The 26,943-nt window shown below is 37.7% G+C and overlaps 1 protein-coding gene across 6 annotated transcripts in view; it reads left to right on the top strand.

The window, feature by feature from the left end:
* Positions 1–26,943, top strand: part of ARHGEF3 (Rho guanine nucleotide exchange factor 3) — a 138,512-nt gene that overhangs the window by 103,718 nt on the left and 7,851 nt on the right. For 4 of the 6 annotated variants that reach the window (XM_063121331.1, XM_063121332.1, XM_063121335.1 and 1 more), the window contains 5 exons: positions 15,536–15,643; positions 21,431–21,601; positions 23,823–23,885; positions 24,076–24,172; positions 25,845–25,921. In XM_063121331.1, the coding sequence (XP_062977401.1) occupies positions 15,536–15,643; positions 21,431–21,601; positions 23,823–23,885; positions 24,076–24,172; positions 25,845–25,921 (516 nt within the window). Of the gene's footprint in view, positions 1–12,767; positions 12,813–13,385; positions 13,696–15,535; positions 15,644–21,430; positions 21,602–23,822; positions 23,886–24,075; positions 24,173–25,844; positions 25,922–26,943 lie in introns of those variants that run through there. The other 2 variants (XM_063121336.1, XM_063121333.1) reach the window with 2 other exon arrangements.

Below are 26,943 nucleotides of genomic sequence, written 5' to 3'. Positions count from 1 at the left end.
CCTGGCCAAACAGATTTTGCTGCAATAAGACATTTCTGCACATATCAAATTGCAAGCTAGAACAATTAGTGTTAAATCTTTTAAAAACTTTCAATTGAGGGGGAAATAAAGCAGATAAAATCAATTTAACAGCAACTGAAATTAACCATAGTGTTGACTTCTGAATGATAGAAGCAAGAATTAAGACGCCTTCACCCCGTTGCCACTCAGCCAAGGTCACTTGGCTGTTGACATTGAGAGGAGGGTCTGAAGCAGATCTTAAATTTGGGACAGGTTCAGATAGGAGAAGACAGTCCTGTAAATACCCTAGTTTCAAGCTGGTTAGGGTTTAATGTTACAATCATTGCCTTGAATTGATCTTAAAAATACACTGGTATTCAGTTGGGACACCAAAGCCCAAAAAATAGTCATTTACTAAACAATCTCATGGCCAAGATGGACTTTGAACCTGTATCTCCCAAGTACAAATGCAACTTTTGACTGCCTGGTCCCATCAGTGTACAAATGTACTTCTAAGGCTGCAATCCTACGCAGTTACCTGAGAGCAAGCTCCGTTGAACACAGTGGCATTTACTTCCAAATAACCATGCACAGAATTGTACTTTAAATTCATCAATCATACAGATATGGAGAGGATAGCTTATTTATTTTTTCGATAAATTTTCTTCAGCTCTGTTTTGGATTTTTTTTTTAAATTAAATAATGGCAAGGGTAATTTTAAGGCAAGTGAATATGTATTAACTGAATATGTGAAGTCTGTTTTTGGCAGCAGTGAGCAAAAAAAATAAAAAGCTGGATCTGAGCACTATTTGCAAGCAAAGAACAGCAGGGAGTTTGAACAGGCAGTAAGTAGATGCCAGGAAGTAAACAAGAGGAAGCTTGCGGGGAGGTGGCAAAGGTAAAGACTAAGAGATCTTTGTCTTATGAAGTCACCTTTTTTTTATTCATGAAGACTTTGGATAAGATCAGTTACAAGCAGTTTTCTTGGTTGTTTTTTCAAGCAACCTCTTTAAGAAATTATTCTGAAATTAGGTGTGTTCTAAATACAGAAGGGAGGGAGAAAATGTGTTTTCTCTCTCTGCATGGAAAGTGCCTGAAAATTAGAAAAAAAGGAAGAAGAAATAATGGTAAAAGTAATAAAAATAAAACTCAAACTATTTGCAATAGACTTGCAATTATCACACAGTTTATTCCGGTTTGAAACTTTGCTGACTTTTTCCAACATCATAATTAGAGCCCTGCTGGATCAGACCAAGGGTCCATCTAGTCCAGCACTCTGTTCACACAGTGGCCGACCAGCTGTCAACCTGGGAACCATAAGCAATACACGGTGCAACAGCATCCTCCCACCCATGTTCCCCAGCAACTGGTGCACACAGGCTTATTGCCTTGAATACTGGAGAAAGGACACAACCATCAGGGATACTGGTCATTGATAGCTGCTTCTTCCAGGAATTTATCCAGTGATGCATAAGCCATCCTTATCAAACTGTGAATCACTGGCTACTGGCTATATTCGTGCCCAATGTCATATAGATTCACAACATAATAATATATGTTCAGATTTGTGTTTCCCCAACTTTATGTTGGGGTTGAGGTATGGATAGACTAAGAGTGTAGAGGGCTCCCACCTGAAAGGAAAAACTGGGGGTGGGGGAACTGTACGTGAGCAGAAGTAACCGCACATCTCTCTGGATACAAGCTCTAGTATATATGTTGTTATCAACAATATATCAATATGTAGCCATTACAAAGATTACTGTTTAGTGGGTTTACAACACAAGGTCTAATTGTGTGTCCACTAAAACTATCATGTAGTAGGAAATTCTAGTAATCAAAGAACAATGTTACTTAATCTTAATTTGGAAGACTTCTCTGTGGAATTTTTCTTCAATTGTGGTTCTTTTAATTCATGCCTCTACTTAATGCCCACTGCAGTCAGATAGCAAGATTCCTTTTGCATACCTAGTGAATAGTATACATCATTAGAGATAATTGTCTTCATAATGAGAGCCAATGTGGTGTAGTGATTACAGTTTCGTACTGCGACTCGAGAGGCCCAGTTCTAGTCTCTACTTGGCCATGAAACTCAGTTGGTGACTTTGGGTTAGTCACTGACTCTCAGCTTAGCCTACCTCACAGGAGGAGGAGGATCATGAACATCTCTTTGGCTTGTGATATAACCGTAATAAACAATCAAACAAATAAAATAATGGTGGATATTTTCTATGAGCATAGTTCTGAAAGAGACAAAAAAATCACTAACGTAATACAATCAGGGAATGTTGAATTGTTTTATGACCCATCATTTCAGTCAAGGTTTTCTGTCTATGCCTTGACTAAGCAGGAGTTGGCAACTGTGTGGTCCACTTCTGTGCCTCTTTTTTTTTTTTTTGATGGATACTATTTACTATTGATGAAAAACACTCACATTGGACTGGATCTGCTTATAAGCCCCAAAAGCCCTCTGCTAATGTGGTGGTGGTGGGAGCCATTAAGCAGCATCTCATCTGGCATCAAGCAGTACCTCACCTGGGCTGCTGCTGGATGGAGAATGGGGCACTGTGCAGAAGTGCTTTGTGCATGAGCTTCTTTGGGTCTTAGTCTAAAGATGCTCACTGCACAGAGTTGTTTGGCTAGGGTGTTCAACATTGTACACTCTTAGAATATATGCACAGTTTTAAATACAAGAACAACACATAAGCATGTAGATATTTCAAACACACTATTTTAATGAGTATATAAGCCACCTTGGGTTCCTTGCAAGAGGAAAAACAGTGGGTTACAAATGTAACAATAAAAATAAATAAATAAATAAATATACATACAGCACGGGTCTATAATATGAACCTGCTAAACATAAAAGACTGGTGTTGGTTCCTAGTTACCATTCAACACAGTGATGCATGAGCAGCCTGAATAAAGAAAGGAAAATTATGTGCCTCTGCATCCCAAAGTAAGCTTTGGGCCTCACCAAAACTTACACCTCCACGATGAAGAGACTCTCCCCTTCAAGACTTGTGAAGTAGTCTTAAGTCAGCTTTTCCCAACCCAGTGACCTCTAGATGTGTTGGACTATAACTCTCATCATCCATAGCCAGGTTGGAGAAGGCGTTCCTAAGACAATGATTTGCTACTCTTGGTAAGGGAAAAGGAACTGGGATGAGCAGGGGGTTAGTATAGACTGATGGAAAAGGGAAGGGCTAGAGACTTTCCTCTACTCAGAATAGAATACCATTGTTCCCCTGCCAAAACATATACTTCTCCCCTGCTATGAAACTTCACAGGCATTTGGTGGTAGGTTAGCTTAGATAGGTAGCACTCCATTTAAAAACCCTCCTTGAAGAACCTGTAGCAAGGAAAGATCTTGTTGAGATAAATGGCAGCCAAGTCTGGTTGAGCCTTAGTATCCTTCCATCTCTAATCAAGATTTTTGTGGCTGATACATTGCTTTATCTGTTATACTGCTCTGTTTGATGGAAGAATGAGTTGGCTGGCTTCTATTTTTGCGACCCAGGAATTATAGATGTGTTACCTGATTTACTCTGGTTGCAAGAAAAATAAGAGCTAAATTTATTTTAGTGTTGTAATTTTGTGTATTTGTATTGGTTATTTTATTGTATTTTGTCCATCTATTTTATTTATTTATCTTTTTATTTATGCTGCCCATATATTGTATGCTGTATGTATTGTGTATGCTCTTGTATTTTCTTTTTAGAGAAGTTTGGCTTATTTATTAATAAATTTGACTGTTTAATTTGTATATAGAATGCTTGGGGTGTGACATAATAATCTGTTTTGTTGTTGTTTTGTTAAGCCTGCTCAGAGACTGAATCATCAGACTAATAAATTGTAAGGGAGCAAGAATGATTGCCTTTCTAATAAGAAAAATAATTAGTATTGTTCTCCTAACCATCTAAGGGCTGTGTGATGCATTTAAGTACCTTTATTTCACTGTAATTACATACAAGTTCCTACATCATCATCATCGTCATCATCATCATCATGTGTTTATGGCATTTTACAGAGGAAAGGGGCATACAGTCTAAAATTTGACATGGGGAAACCAACAGAGAAACCATATGTATAAGTAGGGATAACTGGCTTGACAATAGTATGTATGAAAAGGATGTTGGAGTTGGAGTAGATCACACATTGAATATGAGTTAGCAGTGAGATGTAGCTGTAAAAAAAGGCAAATACAATTTTAGGTTGTATCAATACAAGTATAATTTCTACATCATGGGAAGTTCATTCTGCACTGGTCAGCCCCCACCTTGAATATTGTGTCTAGTTCTGGACACCATACTTTTAAGAAGGACTCAGATTAATTGGAACAAGTTCAGAGAAGGACAACAAAGGTGATCAGGGAACTAGAAACTTAAGTCCTATAATGAAAGATTGCAGTAACTGGGTATGCTTAGCCTTGAGAAAAGAAGACTGCAGGGAACAGGGATATGATAGGTCTATGATTGCTATAACATCTAACTGGAACAAGCCCAGAAACATAGGACACTGTAGAACAAAACCAAGAATGGACAGTTTGTCTTCACATATTATGATATGATCATTCTCATCATGCTGGGAAACTAAGCATGACTTGGAGCATCTCTAATGGCCATCAGTAAAATATACATTATATTAATAATTTTAATAAGGAATGGAAGAAATAACTATACTGAGAACCTTAAGACAAATATGTTTTTTAAGATCCCTCCCATAGCTTCAAAGTTTCTGGACATTTTACATTTCTAGTCTTCCTATAAAAGTCTTCCTATTATGTAGTTTTTAGAAATCATTTTGGAAAAGTGAATGTTTTGCCATTCTTTAGATGTGATCCTTTTCTGACACTTTGAGATGTTTTATAATTTTTCAGATATAACACTTTTAAAAGATTTTGCATTAGTGCCAACAAGTAGAAATCTTACACAGGATTTGTAACATTTTCTAATGGATTTGTCAGTGGATTTAGCTGTAGAGAAGTTCCGCAGTTCTCATATCTTTTCATCTGTAGACATTCTTGTAAGATATATTAAAGGCAACACATCATATTGGAAGCAGTTCAAAACAAAGTTTATCCACAGTTGTGCCAGTTTAACTCACTATTGTGACATGGGCAATTTACAAGTACTTAATTTGATGCTGTGACAAAAATTTAATATGTACAGAATTACCATTGGATAGCATTAATATATTTATTCCAGTGGTTATTTATTCTACTGTTAACAATTTACAAACAATACATAATATAATAACATAATAAGTATTATGTTTAAATTTAAACCTAAACATAATACTTGTGTTTACAATAGAACTTTGCATTGAAGCTCTTTGCTCTCAATAATCCTACAAATTATTTCAGTGAAGAATTAATACATTTAAACTGCCTCATATGTTATCAGAACCTGAAATATAAAAGTTGGTTACAAAGGACTTTTGTATTTTACTAATGCTGGCTTGTCTGGACTCCTGACATCCCTGTGATGTTTCAGTTGTACTGTGATCAGTACAGCATAAAGCTGTACTGATCACATCTTTTTCAATTAATCCAAAATCCTGATTAAGAGCTTGAACTAGCAGTATTGGCAGGAATCTGAAGGTGGTGTTAACCACATCCTCTTGCTTATTATCTGGGGTCATGCTCAGGTCATTGTATGCTTCTCAGGAATTTGAGCTTAACTCAGCTCTCTACAGTAAAGCGACCCACCATGCCATAGTCACACAGCATAGCACTGAAATAAAAATAGAGTTAAATAAAAAGTAGTCAATTCTCAGGAGTGCTTTGTTAATTGTTGTTTCCAATTTAAGCATTGAACAGCCCCCTTGACTACCGATATTGAAACAGAAGGGTTCATTAAATCAGGATTGGCAAAGCACCTATATAATCCAGATCACTACTCTAAAGCAAAGATATGTCATATCGGGTATGAATAATACAAAATAGGCAAAGAATTCACCTGAAAACATTCACCTGAATTCATTTTGGCTGTGGTGCAAGTAGGGACATATGAGAATTCTGTTTGGAGGGGGTGAGTTTGACAATATTTTGACAATAGTATTGTCCAGTTTGACAATAGAGGAATATATCTCTGCAGGATTCCATAGCAGACAGATGGACTTGTAATATATCTATATCTATATCTATATATCAATTCCAATTGCGCAAATTACAATGGTGGAATCTGGGAAAAAGTATTTCCAGAGTTGGGGGGGGGGGGGAAATCCAGCACTTACTGGAACAGAAACACTGAGGAACCCTGTCGGGCTCAAACAGAACGGAATTCCCGCTGTTGCCCATCCCTAGGTGGTAGCAGATTAAAAGAAATGAGAAAAGGAGCAGGATATGTAGGTCCTTAGTTTGTTTTAAGATTCCTTGGGAAAACAAAGTTACTATGTTGATCCCACTGGAATTGCCCCCCCCCAAAAGAAAACAAATCCAAGGATGCATCTGTAGCTCAAGCAACATTTAAGAGGGCAGTCTTGCTCTAAGGATTGTACCTGTCAACTTAAACCACGGGACTGTTCCGGGAGTATGTCTAATCTTTACACTAAAATTTAACCCTTACTCACTGCTCAGTTCTCATTAGCTGAAGAAAGTATTCTTTTTTCATGAGAAAAATGTTTCTGTCTGAGAGTACAAAATAAGATTTGTAGCCTGTTCCTGCATATTTAATTATTATTATTTACTTATATAGCACCATCTATGTACATGGTGCTGTACAGCGTAAAACAGTAAATAGCAAGACCCTGCCGCATAGGCTTAATCAGAAACAATTTTCAGTTAGTTCAACTGAAATTACTCCCAGTGAAATGTGCATAGGAGTGTAATAAGTGAATTTCACCTCTAAAAATGTCCCCAACCTCCATAATTACAAAACCAAACCCTGTTCAGTTCTAAATATTGGTAACATCCTGTGGAGCAGAGCCTGAATGTGGCTTTCCTCTAATGTGGTTTTCCACTAAAGCCTAGTACTTGGGGTTATTTTGTTAGGGCTATTTTATCTAGTGCCAATTCAATCAGTAGCAAACTAATGCAAATAATAATTTTTTAGGCTTTCTGCCATCACAAATGTTGACATACCCTTACAGTGTTGACCAATTCTGAATTTTGAAAGTAAATGAGTATAGAAGCTGTGCCAGGAATCAGGTGACTGTAACAAAGCAGTTCTGTTTTATTTTAGTTGTAAGGCTGGGTGGTTTATATCTGAAACAAAGACTATAGACTGTTTCAGCTTTAGGAGTCTTCTGGTACATGATTAAATGCAGCCTAATTCATTTTCCAGATCACACTCTTCTAGCTCTAATCATTGCTTTACTGTCATGGAAGTAATCTTGCACCCCAAAAATCCAACAACTAAACTTTTTTGTGTTCTTGAAATACTTTCAATTTTTGGAGTGTGGTGAAGCACATGAGTTAGCTGCTGTTGCTCTTCCTTTCTTAAAAAATATTTATATGCTGCCTTTCAGGATCCAAATCCTACCAAAGTGGCTTACGAGTAAGATAAAAAGAATAATAGCACAATAAACTATACTAATACTTTTTAAAAAATCATCAGAATCCTTCACCCAGAGGATTTGGTGGAAGGTGACCCAGGGGCCGGAAGAGTCCAGCTGGAAGAGGAGCAGGTGTCTGGTGTCATCCGTGTCTACCTCCAATCTCTCTCCTTGAATCCTTCCTATAGGCCATTTGATGGTAGATGTCTCGGTGAGGGGAGAGTCTAGCTGACGCAGGCTCTAACGTCTTCTTCCCCTGATTGTCTCCTTTTCTCCTGGATTCTTCCCCACGGGGCAGCTGTTTTTATTTTGAATATATATTTCTAGTTACTTTATGGAACACATTACTGAATATTTGGAATACCATAATGATACCAGTCTATAATATGCAGCAATGGCTAAGGATCTCCCCAAATAACATGAACAAGCGTTGTAAGTCTAACTTAAGTCTCATTTTATTTTCTACTCTTAAGTAAGACTAACATTGGAGTCCATCCTAGGTATTTTGCTGCTCCTGATCATCTATTGGGGATACAGTAAATGATCTAGTCTACCCAAACAGCTCATTAGTTGTTAAGGCTCAGTGCTAACCATCTGGCAGTGCATGAGAAATCCCACACTAACAAGAGGTACTGCATATGAAACACTGGGGAAATCCTTTTTGTATATGGAGCCCAGCCTAGAAATCAGTCTGCATGTTGATCAGAAAACCTGAGCAGGATTATTTTAAACATAGCAGGATTGAGAAAATGTGTAATCATCTTATAGATTTTTATGTGGATTTCCTATTTACAGTTTTTTAAATCCCACTTTTGAATAAGTTGTTGCATAAAAAGAACCTCTGTTGATTTATGCCAATTCCATTTCACAATATTTATTAGTTTTCTATACAATTCATTCAAAAAGCCGCTTCTTGCCACATTTTTGTAGTAAAAAAGGTGGAATTGTCAGTTTTCTTAACAGAAAAAAAGAAATAGACCAGAGTTCCTTGATTGTCTTTAGAGCAACAGAGGCAGTGACCTGAATAGAAAACTGCAGTATTGATTGGAGCAGGTGCCACAAAATAGGCATGTGTTTCGATTTTTAGGCTAAATTTGTTTCAGCTAATGAAAATATTTAAGGAAAGCATATTTTTAATATGTAGCTTGTATTTATACAATGGGATGTAAGGACTATACAAAAACATTGAGAAATAAATCTCCAGAAAAATATTCCCTGAGAATCCACAGAACCTCTGACAATCATTAATGTACCCTACAGTTTCCATTAGATTGTGTTCAATATGTCAGGTTATTCTTTTGTCATTCATAATATTTCTTTATAAAATCAAAATTTCATAGCAACAGTTAACAGCTACAATCCTATACACACTTACTTAGGAATAAACTCCACTGAAGTCTGTGGACCTATTTTTGAATATGTATGTACAAATTGGGGGTGTAAATCTCCTTTGCACTCAAAGTTCTGAAGAAATTCTTCATGAGAGGAGAGGTCCTCTTATAGATCAGTAACTGGTTAGAGAACAGAATACAGAGGGTAGTAATAAATGGTCAATTCTCCCAATGGAGGGAAATAAATAGTGGGGTCCCACAGGAATTGGGATTGGGACCAATTCTTTTCAAATTATTCATAAATGATCTGGAATTAGGAGTGAGCAGTGAAGTGGCCAAGTTTGCCAACAACACCAAATTATTTAAGGTGGTTAAAACACAAAGGGATTGTGAAAAGCTCCAAAGGGATCTCTCCAAGCTGGGAGAGTGGGCATCCAAATGGCAGATGCGGTTCAATGTAAGCAAGTGTAAGGTGATGCACGTTGGTGCAAAAAAACCCCCCAACTTCAAGTATAACCTGAGCTGGCAGTGACCAAACAAGAAAGAGAACTTGGGATTGTGGTGGATAGCATGATGAAAATATCCACCCAGTGTGCGGCCGCTGTAAAGAAGGCAAACTCCATGTTAGGCATCATAAGAAAAGGAATTGAGAATAAAACAGCCGGTATCATGCTGCCTTTACACAAATCTATGGTCCGACCACACTTAGAATATTGTGTACAGTTCTGGTCACCACACCTAAAAAAGGCTATTATAGAGCTGGGAAAAGTGCAGAAAAGGGCAACTAAAATGATTAAGGGACTGGAGCATCTCCCTTATGAGGGAAGGTTACATCAACTGGGATTGTTTAGCTTGGAAAAAAGGAGGCTAAGGGGAGACATGATAGAGGTGTACAAAATTATGCATGGTATAGAGAATGTGAATGTGAATAGTTTACTGTTTTGTCGAACTGGAAAATAATAGATATCAGTTTTGGAACAAGCTTGGATCATAAACCATGGTTTGAAGTTGGTCTAAGAGGTGCACTTTAATCTGGTTCAGACGAAACAGGAAAATATGCTGAATTGGAGATTTTCTGGCTTAATTGGGGCACACCATGAAGGGAAGAGCAACAGGGCCGAGTGCACGGGCTAAGGTTTAATTATTGTTTGGGAGCACACACAAAAAAGGAAATTTTAATTTAATTAATTTATTACATTTATATACCGCCCCACAGCCAAATTTAAAAGCATAATTTTAAATTACGCTTTTAAATGGTTTTGCTGGAAACTTCTAGGTGATAAAGGTACAGAGCAATACTGTTGTGGAAACTGATAAGAGTTCTGATGTGGTCAAGTGAGAGTTGTGTTTTATCTATGATGAACCCTTTTCCTTCCGTAAGCATAAGAGGTTGGATGTCAACCGGATGGTACATTCATTCTTCCCAATCAGAAATTAGACTATGGAAAAATAGCACTGTAAGATCACTGTGAATCTCTGAAACCTTGCTATCTAAAAAGGCAAAACAAAGTCAAAATGTGACTTTTTATAAAATGTATGTAGATTTAGATTAATACACAACATGTAGAGAGGAACTTGTCTCTATCAAAGCCAGACTGTGGGTTCTCCCACCCTCCAGCATGGCCAAGATAGAACATAGGATAGAGCCATGCAGATAGGGGTCGGTTATGTGCAGAGCACAAAAAGTGGCACAGCATCCCCTAGAGGGCCTGCAATAGAAGACTCCCATTGCTACAATAACGATGGCATTTTGCTAGCCCAATTAAACTGCTTTACAGCCATAGCAGGACAGAAGTTTACTTAGCTTTCCCAAAAAAATCCTGAGTTCAAAATTGACCTATTTGTTTTGCTTTGTTTTTTGTTTTGCTGCTTTAATCAAATTAAAACTTTAATAGTTTTTGTGGCTTATTGTAACATAAGCACATTCAATGGACAGGATATGAATATATTAAGTTTCAGGAATTTATCGTGCTCTGACAATATGTCTGACACTGTAGCTACTAGACCATACTGGTCTGCCAGTGCTAGCAGTCAGTTGACAGGAGTGTATTCAAATTAGTTAATCTGGATGAAATACTATAGCATTTCAGGACCACTCTTATATAAGGTGATATTGTCTAGCAAAGAACCTGCTAGCTTGCTTCTGTGTGCCTCATCTAGAAACCGGGCAACAGAGTTGGTAGAACTTTGTGGACTACATGGCACTTGGAGAAAGTAGGATCCTTCTGTATGATTCTTTGTGGTTTCATAATTTGTGGATAAGGGAGTCTGAACATGTACTTTGTACTTAGTCCATCTGATAAGATCAGTCTACATCAGGGGTGCGCAGCCTTCTGGCCCTGAGAGTTGCACATGATACTTGCTTGGAGATTGCACATTAGCAAAACTGAAAGCACCTCTGGCATCAGTAAAGAAGATGGATTGGGCTCTTCTGGAGCATTGGACTCTGGGGGAACCCCAGATAGGCCGGTTGAGGACTGTAACTCACACATGGCAGCAGAGGAAGAAGCCAAGTGCCCACTCAGTCTTCAAGTGCGTCAGACCCAGAAGGTGGACCCACAATTTCCAACTGGAGATGAAGTCCATGCTTCAAGAATCATAACCAGACTCCTCAGGAGTAAAGGGCTACTCAGGAGTAAAGGTCTTCCCTATGAGTAAGACTCCTGGCATTGTGAAGAGGACTTTGGCTCTGTCAATGTCAGCTACCTGTTGGAACTTGAGAGTTGTTGGAAACAGTCTCTTACATCAGCTACAATGCCTTCTGGGACCACATTTCTGCTACTGACCTTTGGACTCCTTCCGGAATATGCTTCATGGACTGTGTTTGCATCTAAGAGCTTCTTGTATTTGGACCTTGGCTAAGCCTCAGAACTCGAACCTTCCCTCTTGCCTGATAATACTGTGCCTGTTCACTGACTACTACTGCCTAGAACTGCCCTTTTGTGCTTGACCTTTGCCTATTTATTGACTTGTCAGTGGATTTGCGCTTTTCTTTGCTTTATTGGTGAGATGTGAGCCAACCTTAGCAGGATACTTAGGCCGTAGCTCTCGGGGCACTGTCTATCTCGGTATTAATCTGCTCAGTGACTAAAATCAGAAGGAGAGGGCCTTTTGAAAATACCCTCACTTACAAAGGTCTGCTTGCTGGGTACTCAGGAAAGAGTCGTTTTGTGTTGCTCCCAGACTCTGGAATGCACTCCTGCTTTAACTATGACTGCTCCCCACTCTCACTGCATTCAGGAAGGGAGTCAAGGTACTTCTTTGTTTTTTAAAAAACTGTCATGTTTTTAAAAGTTGTTTTTAACATGTTACTTATTTTAACATGTTACTTATTTGTTCGTAATTGGTATTTTCTGATTTTTTTCTAAACCACTTTAATTGCTTTTCCAGAAAGGTGTTATAGAAATGTTTTAATTAATTTGTTTTTTTTAAAAAAGGGCATCTTGGGCTGCTCCATCCCTGCTGGTTCTGTTGTGCTCGCAGGAACCCACTGCTTGCGCTACAGTGTTTTGGCGTTTCTACCCCTGAAACAAGCAGAACAGTTTCTGGATTGGAACAGATAAGCAGAGCTCTCTTCTGGGAGCACCAGTGACCTGCCCCATCCCAGAAATCAGCGTTTTTACTCATTTGAGATTATTTTAAGAAGCGCCAAAGCCCTGTTGCGTGGTTGCACAGGCACAGCAGGACACTATCCTTTGTTTTCATAACAAAATAGAGGTTGGGATGAACTGAAAGGCCCGTGCGTTTCCCTCTTTTACCCAAGGACAAGAGCAGGTAGTTTGAGTGAAGGTCACTGTTCATGGAGAGAAATAAGATAGTCAGCCAGGGGGTGTGACTAAACATTCTGGAGCTCCTTGTTAATTTTAGCCTCACCAACCATCAGACCACCTCTGAATCTTACTTTTGGTAACAAGTGAGAAGGCAGTATCATTTTTAAATAGGTTATTATATTCTGGAGGCATTAAAGTCAAAGAAATATATACCCAGGTAAGCTTTTAACTCAGTGTATTGTAGCAAAGCTCTGACCCACACATTCGAGACTTTCTGTCACAATGTATGTGTTCTGACTGCAGTGCAGTGTGTAGTATGATTGATGAGAAGCTTTTCTCTGCCATGGGAGAACTGTGGCCCGGCAGCATTGGCATGCAAAATAAGAAGCAGCGGGTGGCTGAGACGCCATTTAGAGGAAAATTACAGTGAAAGCTCAAAGATTTTTCTACTGTGTTCAGTATTCCAGTGGTGCTGCAGTGCCGTAAAAACAAACGTACCTTCAAAAAGGCTGAGCTAAGTGACTGCTACTGAAGACAAAAGAAACTGAATGCACCTTGGCTGAAGGCTAGGGTGCAGCCTGATTTTTATTTGCTTCTTATTAGGATCCAGAAGTGCATAAATCCATTATTTATGTAGGGCTTTTTAGCACATTTTTGTACCATGTTTTACTATTATTGATGGATTTCAGCTTTGTTTGTTGAGAAATAAATATTTAACTGGCTTTTGATTCTTTTTTTATTAATTCTGCTGCTGGAAATAATATATCTGGCCAATATTAATTAAGCTACCACTGCTCTGACTTTTTGTGTGTGCACTAGAAGAATTGCTAACATGGATTTCCTAAGATGTGGAAGATTGTCGTAAGCTCTGACTTTTTCCCCAGAGGTTTTTCTAGGAAACTGGAGTTATAAGGTACTTAAGCAAACTTCGTAATCATGGCTGAAAAAGAAAGGTGATCGGCTTAGGATGCTCTTGCAATATGATTTTTGATGGATTCATTCACATCTCCTGGAAGATTTGGGTTTTCCTGACACATCTTACCTTTTCTATGTGCTGCCCAAGATCCCTTCAATGTCGGATGGAGATTAGGAAGGCACGGGTAATAGTAAACATTAACAATTATTACTGTTACTCCCCCCCCCTCATTCTTCCATCATCATTTTGTTTACACTTTTCTGGTGGGCAGGAATAGAATATTAATTTTTAGAGGATTTTGTCATACAAGGTATTAAATAGTATATGGGATGTTTTGTAAATCTTAAGTTATTGAATTGTTCTTTGATGTCAGATGTTTATTTCATGTTAAAAATCTCAATTATTTTAAATACATATTGGGAGTTGTATAAGATGTAGTATAATACATTTGAGAGATGTACACATGACAAATGACCTTTACTGCTAATGTAATCTTTAGCTTTCTATTTTTTCTTGGAACAGAGTATATATACAGAAATGTATAGTGATTTGACTACCAGCATTCAGAAATATGTGAGGCTAAAGATTTCTGTTTTTAAACTAAGTCTATGCCCTTCAGTGGCAAGGTCATCATAACAAGAATAGCTGACAAACTATTTACATTATTAAAGGAGATAGGGAATTTTTCAGGGAAGCAATTAAACGCATGTGTAGGATGTTGTCTAAAAGTGTAATCCTGCGTACACTTACTTCAGAGTAAGCACCGTTCAATTCACTGGAACTTATTTCAGAATAAACATGCACAGGATTGCACTATGTGTGTGTGAGAAGTTAGATAAGCCCATTGTGTCTCTTTGCTTTCCTGCTCTGTAATATTTTCTCCTTGAACTGCATTTGCCAGATCTGTGTGTACCGAGCAAAACAAATCTTAATGATCAGTATGAGAATTGGTTGTATTCATTTATTGTTATAACTGAATCACTCTAATATCAAAATAAGCTAGTGTTTTTTGCCTACTTGGAGACAACCCTCAGTTATGCAGAGGAATATTAGTATGTAAATTAATACAGGAAGAAATGCTTTTAACCCTCAGAGTGGACTGCAAGTGCCTGTGCTCAATATTTTCTAGGACCAGTTGATGGCAACTGAACCATGGAATATTGAAGATGCCTGTTTGGGTGGGTTGGAGGAGGGAGAAAAATGGCATAATCCTTGGGACTATAGCAGCTTGTAGTACTGAGGGGGTTATGTGCACCGTGAGATTAATCCCCTTCCCTACACTATATGAGGCAAGAAAGGGACATTTATCTGTCTCTTCCCCCCTCCCCACCCCACTATATAGCAGTCCTCAGAAATCACCTAGTCCCACATGAACCTGCCCAGCCATTGAAATCGACATTTGAGGCCCTGCTCTCTGTCTCATCATCCAATCTCATTACATAAGATCAGAGAGGTGGGCCTGAGAGATGGGGCCTTACCCTCATAATAGAGATGAGGGTAATAGGAGTCCCCTGCCTTTTCATTTTAGTCTGCTGCTTTTAAATCTGTTATATCTTGACATTGCTGTTTTGACATTGGTGTTTTAAAGCTGCAGTAGTTACCGTTTAAGAATTTTTATTGATTTTATATTTGATAGTATTTTTTGTACAATGCTTAGCTTGTTTTAAACAGAAAGGTGTGATAAAAATATATATTCTTATTGTTAATAACAACAACAGTAAATAATGATGCTAATATACAGATTTGAGTTCATCAGCCAGACCCAAACCTGAACTATTTAGAGAGGTTTTGTGACGATGCAAAAAGAAAAAGAAAAAAGAAAGTATTCCTTTTCTTGTTCCCCACTTGAAACCTTTATCTGTGAGCCCCCAAAAGTGCCACAAGGCTCCTATTTTTTGATACCCAGCTATTGTTAGGTGCAGGGAGTACATTACAACATTTTGTTGTGGGTCCCCTCTTGTATGATGGAATCTTTGTGTTGCTTTATGATTCTAACATGTCATTATTTTGCCTAAAATTTACAGGAGCCCAGCAATAAACGGGTCAGGCCTCTTTCTAGAGTAACATCACTAGCAAGCTTAATTCCTCCTGTCCGAGCAACTCCTTTGAAGCGATTTGGTCAGACTCTTCAGGTAAAACCATTATTATTATTAGATTTCAGTATATGGAATATACCTACTGTCATGTCTTTTTTCTTATGTTCTGTGTGGAACATTTATTTTTGCATATTGCACATCCATAGGTTGATAATGAAAAAGACTTATTTTCACAAAAATCAAGAATAAATAATGTTTTTCACTTTCAGTAAGCGCAAGTGAGTGATTTCTGTTGCAAAGCAGTTTGTATGCAGAATTCCTAATGATTTGTTAGGAATTCATTTTTAGTGTAGATGGATCTACGCTCTTTGCAGAATATTAAACGGAATATTAAATATTTGGAATAGATCTTTCTATTATTCTGACAAAGGTGCCAACTCAAAAATTGTTTGAACAACTTGCATGCATAAGCATATGTTTGGATTTATCATCAGCAAGAATTCAAGATACTAAATTTGGGACTTTTTGCTTAAAAATATAACTTTTCTAGGAGCTTTTGAAAGTTTAATACATAGACTGAAATGCAGTAGTAGTAGTAGTACTTAAGATAATCTCTCATCACTGCACTTCACCATACATATTTCACCTCCCAGTGAGCAATTTCCTTAAGGGCTTCTCTCTGTTCAATTTTCAAATACTTATTGAAAAATAATGGTGCCATCTACAAGTATTATGGTTGATATTTAAATAACACCTGACATATTATGTATATCTGGATGTCATTAAAATGGATACAGATGAATGAGATGACCTGGTACGTAATAATTGAAGGCTAAAATGAACAGATGAAAGAATCCATGTTGCTTGACTGTGTCACTACTACATAGGTCTGATTGTTGTGTGTGTTACCTTCGAGGGAACGAGGTAGAAAAATGAACTTACTAAGGTTACCAGATAACAAGAAAGCATACATATGAAGCAATAAATATCTCTCATTCTGCTCTAAATTCCTCAGTTTTTGAAACTTGCATGTTTTCAATAGCAGTCGGGTATGCCATCTGACTTGGAAATTGATCCACCGATATAATTACCATAGAAAGAGCTAACTGATATCAGGGGAGAGGCATTCTGGTTCAGCATACTGAAGAGGCTGGCTTTTCTAGACCCAGCCTTTGTGGTTAGTGAATACGGCTGCAACACAATAACGTCCACAGTACACAGCAAAGTCCTGCGTGGATACTTGGCCTGTGTACAGAGCTCGCTAAGGAGGCCAGCACCATTTCAGTGTGTGGCCCAAGGTACACATTTATTATTATTGTGTAGACATGGAAGCAAAACACTGAAGCCACTAGTAGGGCCAGAGATATTGCTTGTCCGAGATTACGCTTCATATGTCTGTGTGATTGTGTATACTTGCTAGGTTGTTCCTGATCCTGCCCAGGATGCTAGAATCATGAAATCTAAAGCTGGCAACCTTATACTCTAAAGGGTGACAAACTACACAAGGGGTTCAAAGAGTTCTACTATTTCCATGTACAAAAATCATCCTGTTTGAAGTAGGCTTTAAGAAAAAAAACTTAATTTTTTTAAAACAATATACTATAGTATTTGTCATTGCTTCACTGTCAGGATCCTCAACAGTTAGATAATTGCATTAATAATGTCAAGAGATACTACAAGCATTTAAAACTACAGCAACAATTCCTTTCCTGAATGACACATATATGCTACAGAAAATAAAACTCCCTGCGTACAAATGAAACATTTAGAGCAGGGAAATAAGATTATAGACTTCACTTGTTGAGTCTAGCATATACTTCAACAATGCTGCAACAAAGCTTGCCTTCTATAGGGCATATAAATCTTCTTAGGCAACTGCCAGATGAGCCAATTATTCCATAATTGCCACCTTCTTTGTACACATTTTTTAAATGGAATATTCACACGATCCCTTCCTGTTGTGTGTGGCGCTCCAAAAAAATTGGCCAAGGGTTGTGGCCAGGAGGTCTGTAGTACAGATAGACCCAGTCTTTGTCTGTACTGCACATCGCATGGCAGCAACAATGGGACAAATTTTGGGATTTTTGTATCAACAAACCTGTTGAAGATTTGTGATGTACTCAAAAGCTTGCACATTTTTGTGGAATTTTGATTTATCTCAATAAAGGTATTGCCCAACTGTTGATTGTATTTGATAACAGACCCACACTATCCACGATTAATTATTTGAATGTGGTAATCTCTGATGCCCCAGGGAAAGGGGTAGCTGGAGGGAAGAAAGATATTTGCGGGTGCTCATCTCTGCTAAATTAAATGTATTGCACCATTATTGAAAATCTTAACATTGCTGAGCAATGTGCTTTGTGATATTCTGACTGTTTCCTAATGTCAAGTGCTAATTTATATTGCAAAATCTTAATTGCAGTTATTTCATATAATAGCTTCTGGCTCATGTACTGTCTATTTCTTCTCATGTGAAGCTTTCCCTGATCTTTGGTTCTCAGATGATGTTGTCCTATAACTCTCATTATCCCTGACTATTGACCATGTTGGCTGGGGATGATGAGCATTGTAGTCCAACATCACTTGCAGACCCAAGATTGGGAGAGGGTGAAGCATTTCCCTACTGCAATTTTCCATTTTGTCCAAATATGTGAAAATGCAATTTGTAAAAACTAGAGTTAATAAACCATAATACCAAATAAGGATTAGATTAGATCCTTCTTTGTCACTTAACAATTGTTTGTGCAAATCACATTTTCATGTTTTTGGACAAAAGAGGTAATTGCATTGAACAAAAGTTTCCAATAGTGGACAAGGGAGGAGGAAAAGGGAGAGCTCACGACCTGAGTTTCATTGATGTAATGACAAGCCATGATTTGTTCAGGCCTATGTCTTTATTGATAGATTCTGCTAATATCAACCAAACAATGGACAGAAAGACTGAAGATTGGTCCATTCAGAATAATGAGAACATAAGAAGAGCCATATTGGGTCAGACCAAAGTCTAGTTCAGCATTCTGTCCACATAGTAGCCAACCAGCTGTCCACTGGAAACCTACAAGCAGGACATGAATGCATGAATGTAAGAGCATCCTGCCCATGTCTGCCAGTAACTGGTATACATAGGCATACTGTCTCTGATACTGGAGGTAGCATATAGCCATTAGGACTGATTTGTGTAGAAAGCCTAGTCCTCTAGGAATTTGTCCAATCCCCTTTTAAAGCAATCCCAAGTGGTGGTCATCATTACATCTTGTGGAAGTGAATTCCATTGTTTAAGTATGCGCTGTGTGAAGAAGTACTTCTTTTTTACCATCCTGAATCTCCCACCAGTCAGAAAGTATTATTAGACAGGGAGAAAAATGTGTCCCTATCTACTTTCTGCACACATGTATAATTGTGTACAACTCTATCATATGTCCCCTCATTCGCCTTTTCCGTAAGCTAAACAGTCCCAAATATTGTAACTTTTCCCCATAGGGTGTTGTTTCAGCCCCTTCACCATTTTAGTTGCTCTTTTCTGCACTTTTCCAATGCTACAATATCCTTTTTTCGGTGTGGTGACCAGAACTGTACATAATACTCCAAGTTGGCTGCACCAGTTTTGATCCTTTTCTAATTATGCCTAACATGGAATTTGTCTATTTCTCAGCAGTCACACACTGCGACAACATTTTCATTGAGCTGTCCACTGTAGCCACAAGATCGCTTTCTTGGTCAGTCACCGCATGGTCTGATCCCATCACCTTAGAAAGTTGTGGCTGGGGCGGGGTGCCCCACTGTGCAAGATTCAAGATATATACTTCAGTCTCAAGAACAAATAAAGAAAATTGGAAATTGGGAGCATAATTGAACATAAATCCCCACGTCAGTATTTCCCCCTCACATTCAGAATTTAACAATATGCTTTTAATATCAATCATGCTCTAGGTGTTGCATTTCCATTTATAATCATCTTAGTTCTACCTGCTAACAGATTTCTATGAAGAATTTTATATATGGCTAGGAATTAACCCCAGTGTGGGTGTATTTAGATGATATAGATTAAAGAAATTAATACCTCAATTTTCCCCTTCAAAAAAGGAGTCGCTCAAGTCAGTTACAAATTTTAAAAACAATCTTGAAAAGACATTTACATCTACTAAATGCGGAATCAAAGACAAAAAGAAAAAGTACCCAAACTAACAGTCAGTAAATAAAATTAAACTACAGAGCCCAGTGCTTGTTTAAATAGAGGAGTCTCCAGCTGCTGGGAGGACATAGATAAAGAGGAAGAAGATAATGACGAAGAGGCAGTTTTTAAGGCAATCTTAAATGATAGGCAGTTTTACATGGGAGGAAACGTTCTTTCCAGCAGCCAGGTCTCAAGGGTTTTAAAGGTAATACCAGCATCTTGGATTGCATTTGGAATCGAGCTGGCAACAAGGGGGAATTCATGATTCCAGCACTTCGGGCCAGTCAAAATTCTAACTGCAGCATTCTGCACTAATTGATGTTTCCATGTGGTTTTCAGGGGCATTCAAGTGTGTTACATAGTCCACTTGAGATACAGAATCATAGAATAGTAGAGTTGGAAGGGGTCTATAAGGCCATCGAGTCCAACTCCCTGTTCAATGCAGGAATCCACCCTAAGGCATACATGACAGATGGTTGTCCAGCTGCCTCTTGAATGCCTCTGGTGTGGGAGTGCCCACAACCTCCCTAGGTAACTGGTTCCATTGTCGTACTGCTCTAACAGTCATGAAGTTTTTCCTGATGTCCAGCCGGAATCTGGCTTCCTGTAACTTGAGCCCATTATTCTGTGTCCTGCACTCTGGGATGATCGAGAAGAGATCCTAATGTATGTAGGACCATGGCCAGCACTTATTTTCTCTACATATCCTATATATTGTGGTCAAATTTGGATCACAACTTCTGGTCCTTCTGCCCATCTTTGCTCAATACTTCAACTGCTGATGAGATGCTATCATCCTACTTTGAGATTTTTAATAGTGTGTACAATATGTGTGTGAGCCCAGTCCTTTGCAAAGAGTATTTACACAGCAGTGGCTAATGGAGGCTTCTGTCCAATAGAATTATGTCCTAATATGTAAAAAATGCAATGTGTTTGATAAATAATACTCTTTTAAAGTTTCTGATATGTAATTTGGTGATTACAGTGATTCAGGCAGCTTATATTCTGTAATCAGTAGAGATAGCTACTATTGAACACATCAATTCACTAAGGCCTTTCCTTCTACTAACCACTGGTGATCAAAAATGTGTGTACTTGGTATCTTTATATTGGTAAATTTCCCATAATTTTTCAAAAGATTTGCTTGTTTTGCAGAACTTATTTCCATTCATAGTAAATTGTGGTATGTTGTCTCTCCCCTCTCCCTTTCTTGGTAATGTGTTGACCCTTCAGTTTCCCAATTTGTCTCTTTCATTCTGATGTGGAATAATAATCACATTACTATTACACCACACCCAAGATTTAAAACCTCGAAGGAACTGTAGGAAGCTGGACTTCAAAGGTTTCCCATTGAACTGCCCCAGTACTATATCCTCTGACTGCTTTTCAAACTTCAGTGATATTTGAGAGTTTTGTGAAGGCAGCATTTGAAAAGGAAACTGTATAAAACATGCTCTTATTTATATTATTAATTCATTGCATTGACATCCCTCCTTTCCTCTAAGGAGTCCAAGGCAGTAAATACATTTTTTATCTCCTAATCTATTTTATCCTCACAACATCTGTGAGGTAGGTTAGGCTGAGAGAATGTGATTGATTTAAAGTCATCCAGGGAGTTTCATAACACTTTGGATCAAACCCAGTACTTAAAATGAAATGTAAGCGAAGCAATAACTACTGAAAGCTTTACCTTTCTTTTTTTATAGCGTTCCATCAGTTTCCGCAGTGACAGTCGGCCTGATCTGCTTGCTTCACGTGCCTGGACTAGAAATGTACTCCCTGCTAGCACCAAGCGAAGAGACAGTAAACTCTGGAGTGAGACCTTTGATGTTTGTGTCAATCAGATGCTCACATCCAAAGAAATCAAGCGCCAAGAGGTTTGTGTATTTATATTTTCTTTGGACCGTTTTGCGCAAAATGGGATTAAGGAATCCCAGTGAGCATAGACATTCACATATACACACACATCCCTTGGGATAGAAATCCCAACATTCCTTGCTTGGCCAGGCAGTAACAGACTTAGCTGTCAACTATCTCCTTGGCATAAACTGAATTAATAGAGAACACTTAAATGCACAACTACTCCAGGCTTTAAAAGGACCCCTCACAATCTAAGAAGATCGCATAGTGCATTCTTGACCCAGGAGGAACTAAACAAGAAGCTAACCACTCTTTCTTCTAAACTGAGGGAAGTAGCGATGAATGTTTTGGCATGGATAAAAAAAATCATATTGAATAGTCTATGAAATTGAAGAAAATATGTTGGGAATGAAGGAAATTCCATGCATTGCGTAGCATTCATTCCTAACCTAGCATAGTATCCAGAGTCCTACAAGTGACCTAATTAAAAGGCCTCTGGGCAGGATTCAGCAATCTGCTGAAGCTAAGCAGGTCTGGTCTGTGCTGATGGAAGACTGTGGGCAAACTATGTTTGTCACCTTGACGTTCTATTATGAAAGAAAGGTAGGGTATAAATAAACCCCTCTATTTTTCAAGGAAGACTTATAGCCCGGTCCTATTTGTTTTTCTTCTTTTGCTGTGTTACAGCTTTCAAGCTGACCTTATTTCTTCCTGGCACTTATCATTTGGATTACTTTACTATGCAGAAAGTATTTTTGGTTGAAAAGAGGAAGCAAGATCATTGGGCCCATTTTCACAGTATCTTGTCCTGGGCTTGCTGAGAAGACTCATCCCAGAGTTGGGACTGGTCACATGATTGTATTGGACAGTCAGGTATTTTTTCCATCTAGCCCAGTATCTGTCTCCAGTTAAAAGGATCAGGTAGGGAGGTGCTGCCAGATAGTGACCCCTGGCAGGTGCCCAGCCGTGCTGAATGCCATCTCCAACTGGAGACTTATAGCTAAAGTTTTAGCTGGTTAATCAGTATGTGAAATCGAGTTTCCCCCCTGCCAATTACCTCTCTGGACTTCATTGAACAGAGTCCCCCAGCCTAGAAAATGTTCTTTTGTAAACAGTAGCCATCTATTTCAGTTATTATGCTCTGAAAGGGTTTTTCCCAGCCTGTCCTTCTGATTTTGGATACCTTCACTATCATGGGTACTTCGATCCATCCTTATCTCACTGCCCTATTTTTTCCAGCCATTTGAACTTCAAGCCTTCAATTCCCAACATTGCTTTCTTTCCTGCCACAATTCTTGATAAAATCAAAGAGCCTTTCTCCTAGGCCTTGCTCTTTTCTTTTCCTCCTCAGGCTTCTGCCTTCCCCACCAATTTTTCCTTCAGGTTCCTTATTCCGAGCTTACTGCCTTTCGTTCCTTCCTTCCTTCCTTGAGCAACATTGCCTCTGGGTTCTTATATGTTAGCTCCCCTACTCTGGGCTCATTTCACAAATTCCTAAGTTTTTGGTTACTATGTCTGTCCCAACACCTCCTCCTTTGGCTAGACTATGTGAAGATTTCCCAAGCCAAACAGGTCTTTCACTCCCAAAGTTGCACTGTTAAGATTCACCCTGTGCAATTACAATGCTTCTAAGCATACAGTGATATCACAGAAGCCCACCCAATAGCAATGGGACTCAAGGGCAAGCAGGCTGGCAACCTTTTTAATAAGATTAGAAGCATTTTAAACACCATCTGAAATAAGGGACTAACGAAGAATGGTGAATACAGCTTAACTTGCAGTCATAAGTGGAAATGTTTCTAAGTAGTATTTTATGAAGAAATTAAACTTGTCCTGAAATATTGATATAAAATATTAATCTTTAGTATATAAGCATCACAACATAAAGTTAAAACACCACATTACAATAGATGACTAGTTGGATCATTACCTAATCAACTTTAACAGAGCTTTAACTGCATGCCCCCTTCTTAATTTTGTTGTCATTCACTGACTTAGAACTTTTGAAGTATAAAAATGAACCATATAATTACTGATATGGCTAGTAATTATATTGCCAAAAGAAGTTATAGATTAGAATATGAAAGTTAAATAAAATAAAATAGATTCTGTGGAAATGTTATTTAGTCCATTGGTTTTCTAGTCTCTCCTTCCAGTATAAAACATATGCTTGGATCAAATTTGTAATTTTATGCATAAAATTATAATTTTAAAATAGATTTATGTTTTCTACTGCAGGCTATTTTTGAACTTTCACAAGGGGAAGAAGACTTGATAGAAGACTTGAAGTTAGCAAAGAAGGTATTATACTGTTAAACATTTTGTCCTTCTCTTAAATTTGTTCATAGGCAGTTTCTTTCACCTGTGCATATGGATAAGGTTTCTAATAAATAAAAACTTGGGGGCAGAAGAGCCAGAATTTAAAGGTTATCACTAATTGGGACATTTCACATGTGTGTTTATTTTATGTTTTGTATATCTGTGTGTGCAGGCTTACCATGACCCAATGCTTAAGCTCTCTATAATGTCAGAACAAGAATTAAACCAAATTTTTGGGACGCTGGACTCTTTAATTCCTCTGCATGAAGGTATAATTCCTTTTATTTAATTTATTTAGTTGTATAAAATGTCATATTAAACTACAAATTCTGCAATGGACTTGAAGAAAAAAAATCCATGAGCTGAAATGAGAAGGCATCTAATCTTGGAACTCCCTAACAAAATCTATATGGATTTTATCTATGGAGGAAGAATGTATATTGGAATTGGCTTTTATTATTTACCTATATCATTATGGATTTAGTTGTCATTGCTGTGTTTGTGGATTAGAACTTTCAGTGTCTGTATTGACACACATCTAGGAATTGGTTCAGTATTTTCACTGTTTAAGTTTTATTACTTTGATAAAATGTTCCCAATAAAATTTAAGTTGCAGAAATGTGGAAGTAATTGTGTATGTACCTAGAGATGTAAAATTTCCAGAAATTTTGAAGCCATGGAAAAAAACCCAGTTTTTTTGGGGGGGACGGACAGAAATTTTTGGGGAAATTGAAATAATGCAATATTAGCACTTTTTACAGATTGAAAGTCACTTTGTTACTTTAGGAACATAAAATGTAATTATGTCCAACTTGGTTTGGCATAAAATTATTACATTTGGTATATTAAAACTAGTGTATTCAAACAATTATTACAAAATTTAATTTACTTTTTTAATTTTTTTTGGTAACAAATGGAGCTACAAGCTCCTGAACTGTTAGGAACACTTGAACTGTAAGGAATCTCTTTGGTTCTGCCAGTTTATGAAGAGCAGGCAAAAAACAATTTTAAAAAACAACAACTGAAGAAACCACCAACATTAGTAAAAAAGAAAATTACTTATGTCTCTGCTAGTCCTCCAGTGTCAAGACATAAAGCCCCCATTCCCATAAAAAGAACTGAGAAAAAAAGGGGGGGACCAAGATTCAATGAATATGCATGAAATTTAATCAGACTCATTTTCTGACCTATAGCTATCAGTATTAGTTTCAGTCTCTGCTTCCATGGCAGTGCTGCCCCCTAGAGGCAGAAATGCATCTTCCTCTTACATTTGAGAGTTGTAGTCTCAGTTTGCAACCTAGGACTTGCTTGTTCTTCGTGCGCAGACATTGTAATAATCTGATACTGTACAGTTTTAAGAAATCATTTGGAGAAGTAAATATCTGAACAACTTGTCTTAAACATTTTATTCATCATGCTAAAATAAAACATCCCGTAATCCGTTTTTTCTTCATTTTTTTGGAAAAAAAACAAAAAAGGCTTTGGAAAAAATGAAAAAAAAACCTGTTTCCCCACCCTAATTTTTCCAGTTTTTTTCCGGGCCTTCACATCTCTATATGTACTAGTGAAATTTATTTTTAATTGATTTAGGTTTTTGAGAGGCATGTTTTTAATTTTAATTTCATGTTTTTAATTTTTGTGAACTGCCCAGAGAGCTTCGGCTATTGGGCAGTATAAAAATGTAATAAATAAATAAATAAATAAATAAATAAATGTTTTATATAATTGTACATTTTAACTTCTTCGTAAGATATGTGTAATTGAAGTGTGTGTGTGTGTGTAGTGGACTTGCATGTATATATATCAAACTACCATTGGCTCTCATGATGAAGTGATAAGCAGGCCATCGGACTCACCTGACAAGGTTGACATTTGTATTTCTTTACAAGCTGTAATCCCCCCTAATGTTTTTTATGTTTCTTTTTCTTGAATTTTCATCAGATCTTCTTACGAGACTGAAAGAAATCAGGAAGCCTGATGGATCTACAGACTCAGTTGGTCACATCCTTGTTTGTTGGGTATGGAAAATGTTCATAAATGTTTTTAATTTGTTTTCTTGTTAGCATTTTTCAAGGTTAGAAAGCTGAAAACAGGATGAGTATTTGGTTATCATAGTAATCAGGCAGCAGGATAACTGGTGCTAATAAAATATGCAAAGAATGGACACTGATGTCAGGATTTACAGTCTAATCCCTATGCAGGCATTTGTCTGCTCATGAGTAGAGCTAAAGTGCAGTGGTGGCTGTGGACACCATGGGCAGAGCCAGCTACGCCTATTTTGCTACACAGCCTCCTGCCTTGCAATGTCTAAGTGTCTTGCAAAGTTTAAAGTCTGTGCTTAACCATGTAACAATGTCACATGGTAAAGCACAGAGTAAGGATGAAGGAGCTTTGAAAGGCATGAAAGTTGGCAAGCACATGAAGCATGTCTGATTTAAATGACATATACAGTAAAGCACAGAGTAAGGGCAGAGGAGCATGGAAAGGCAAAACACCTGCCATTGTGTGTGTGTGTGTGTGTGTGTGTGTGTGTGTGTAGTTGACCTGTGTGTATATAATATAGGATTCCCCCCCCCAGATTTTTAAAATAAATTTTAATTGTAAATTTCAACAAAACAAACAAACAAAATAGAGACAACAGGATTTTTTGTTTTTTAAATCAAAAATATGATTGCTTGCTTTAAGGCCTGAGTTTCAAATATTACAACATTCTAAAAAAGAAAAAAGAATAGTTTATATGTAACTTCAATAAAAGCAGACCAAATATCCAAATATGAGTCCAAAGATGTTGCTAGTGTTGTTAGGTCTTCAATCCATTGCATTATATGAGGTGAACATTTATCCATCCAGTATTATAGTATGTCTTTTGGTTCCAATAAAAAGTTTATCCATATAATGACTTCCTCACAAAAGTAGGCAACTATTGCGCATTTCCAAAACATATGATAAAAAGCATTACCTGTATTACTTCTTCAACAATTAGCCAAATTAGAGAAACCTTTAATAAAGAGATGCTATGGCATCCAATAGACCTGGATCA

Source organism: Elgaria multicarinata, chromosome 3 (genome assembly GCF_023053635.1).
Source record: "Elgaria multicarinata webbii isolate HBS135686 ecotype San Diego chromosome 3, rElgMul1.1.pri, whole genome shotgun sequence".
NCBI lineage: Eukaryota > Metazoa > Chordata > Lepidosauria > Squamata > Anguidae > Elgaria > Elgaria multicarinata.
The sequence above is the reverse complement of the archived record's forward strand: the minus strand, read 5'-3'. Positions and strand labels throughout refer to the sequence as shown.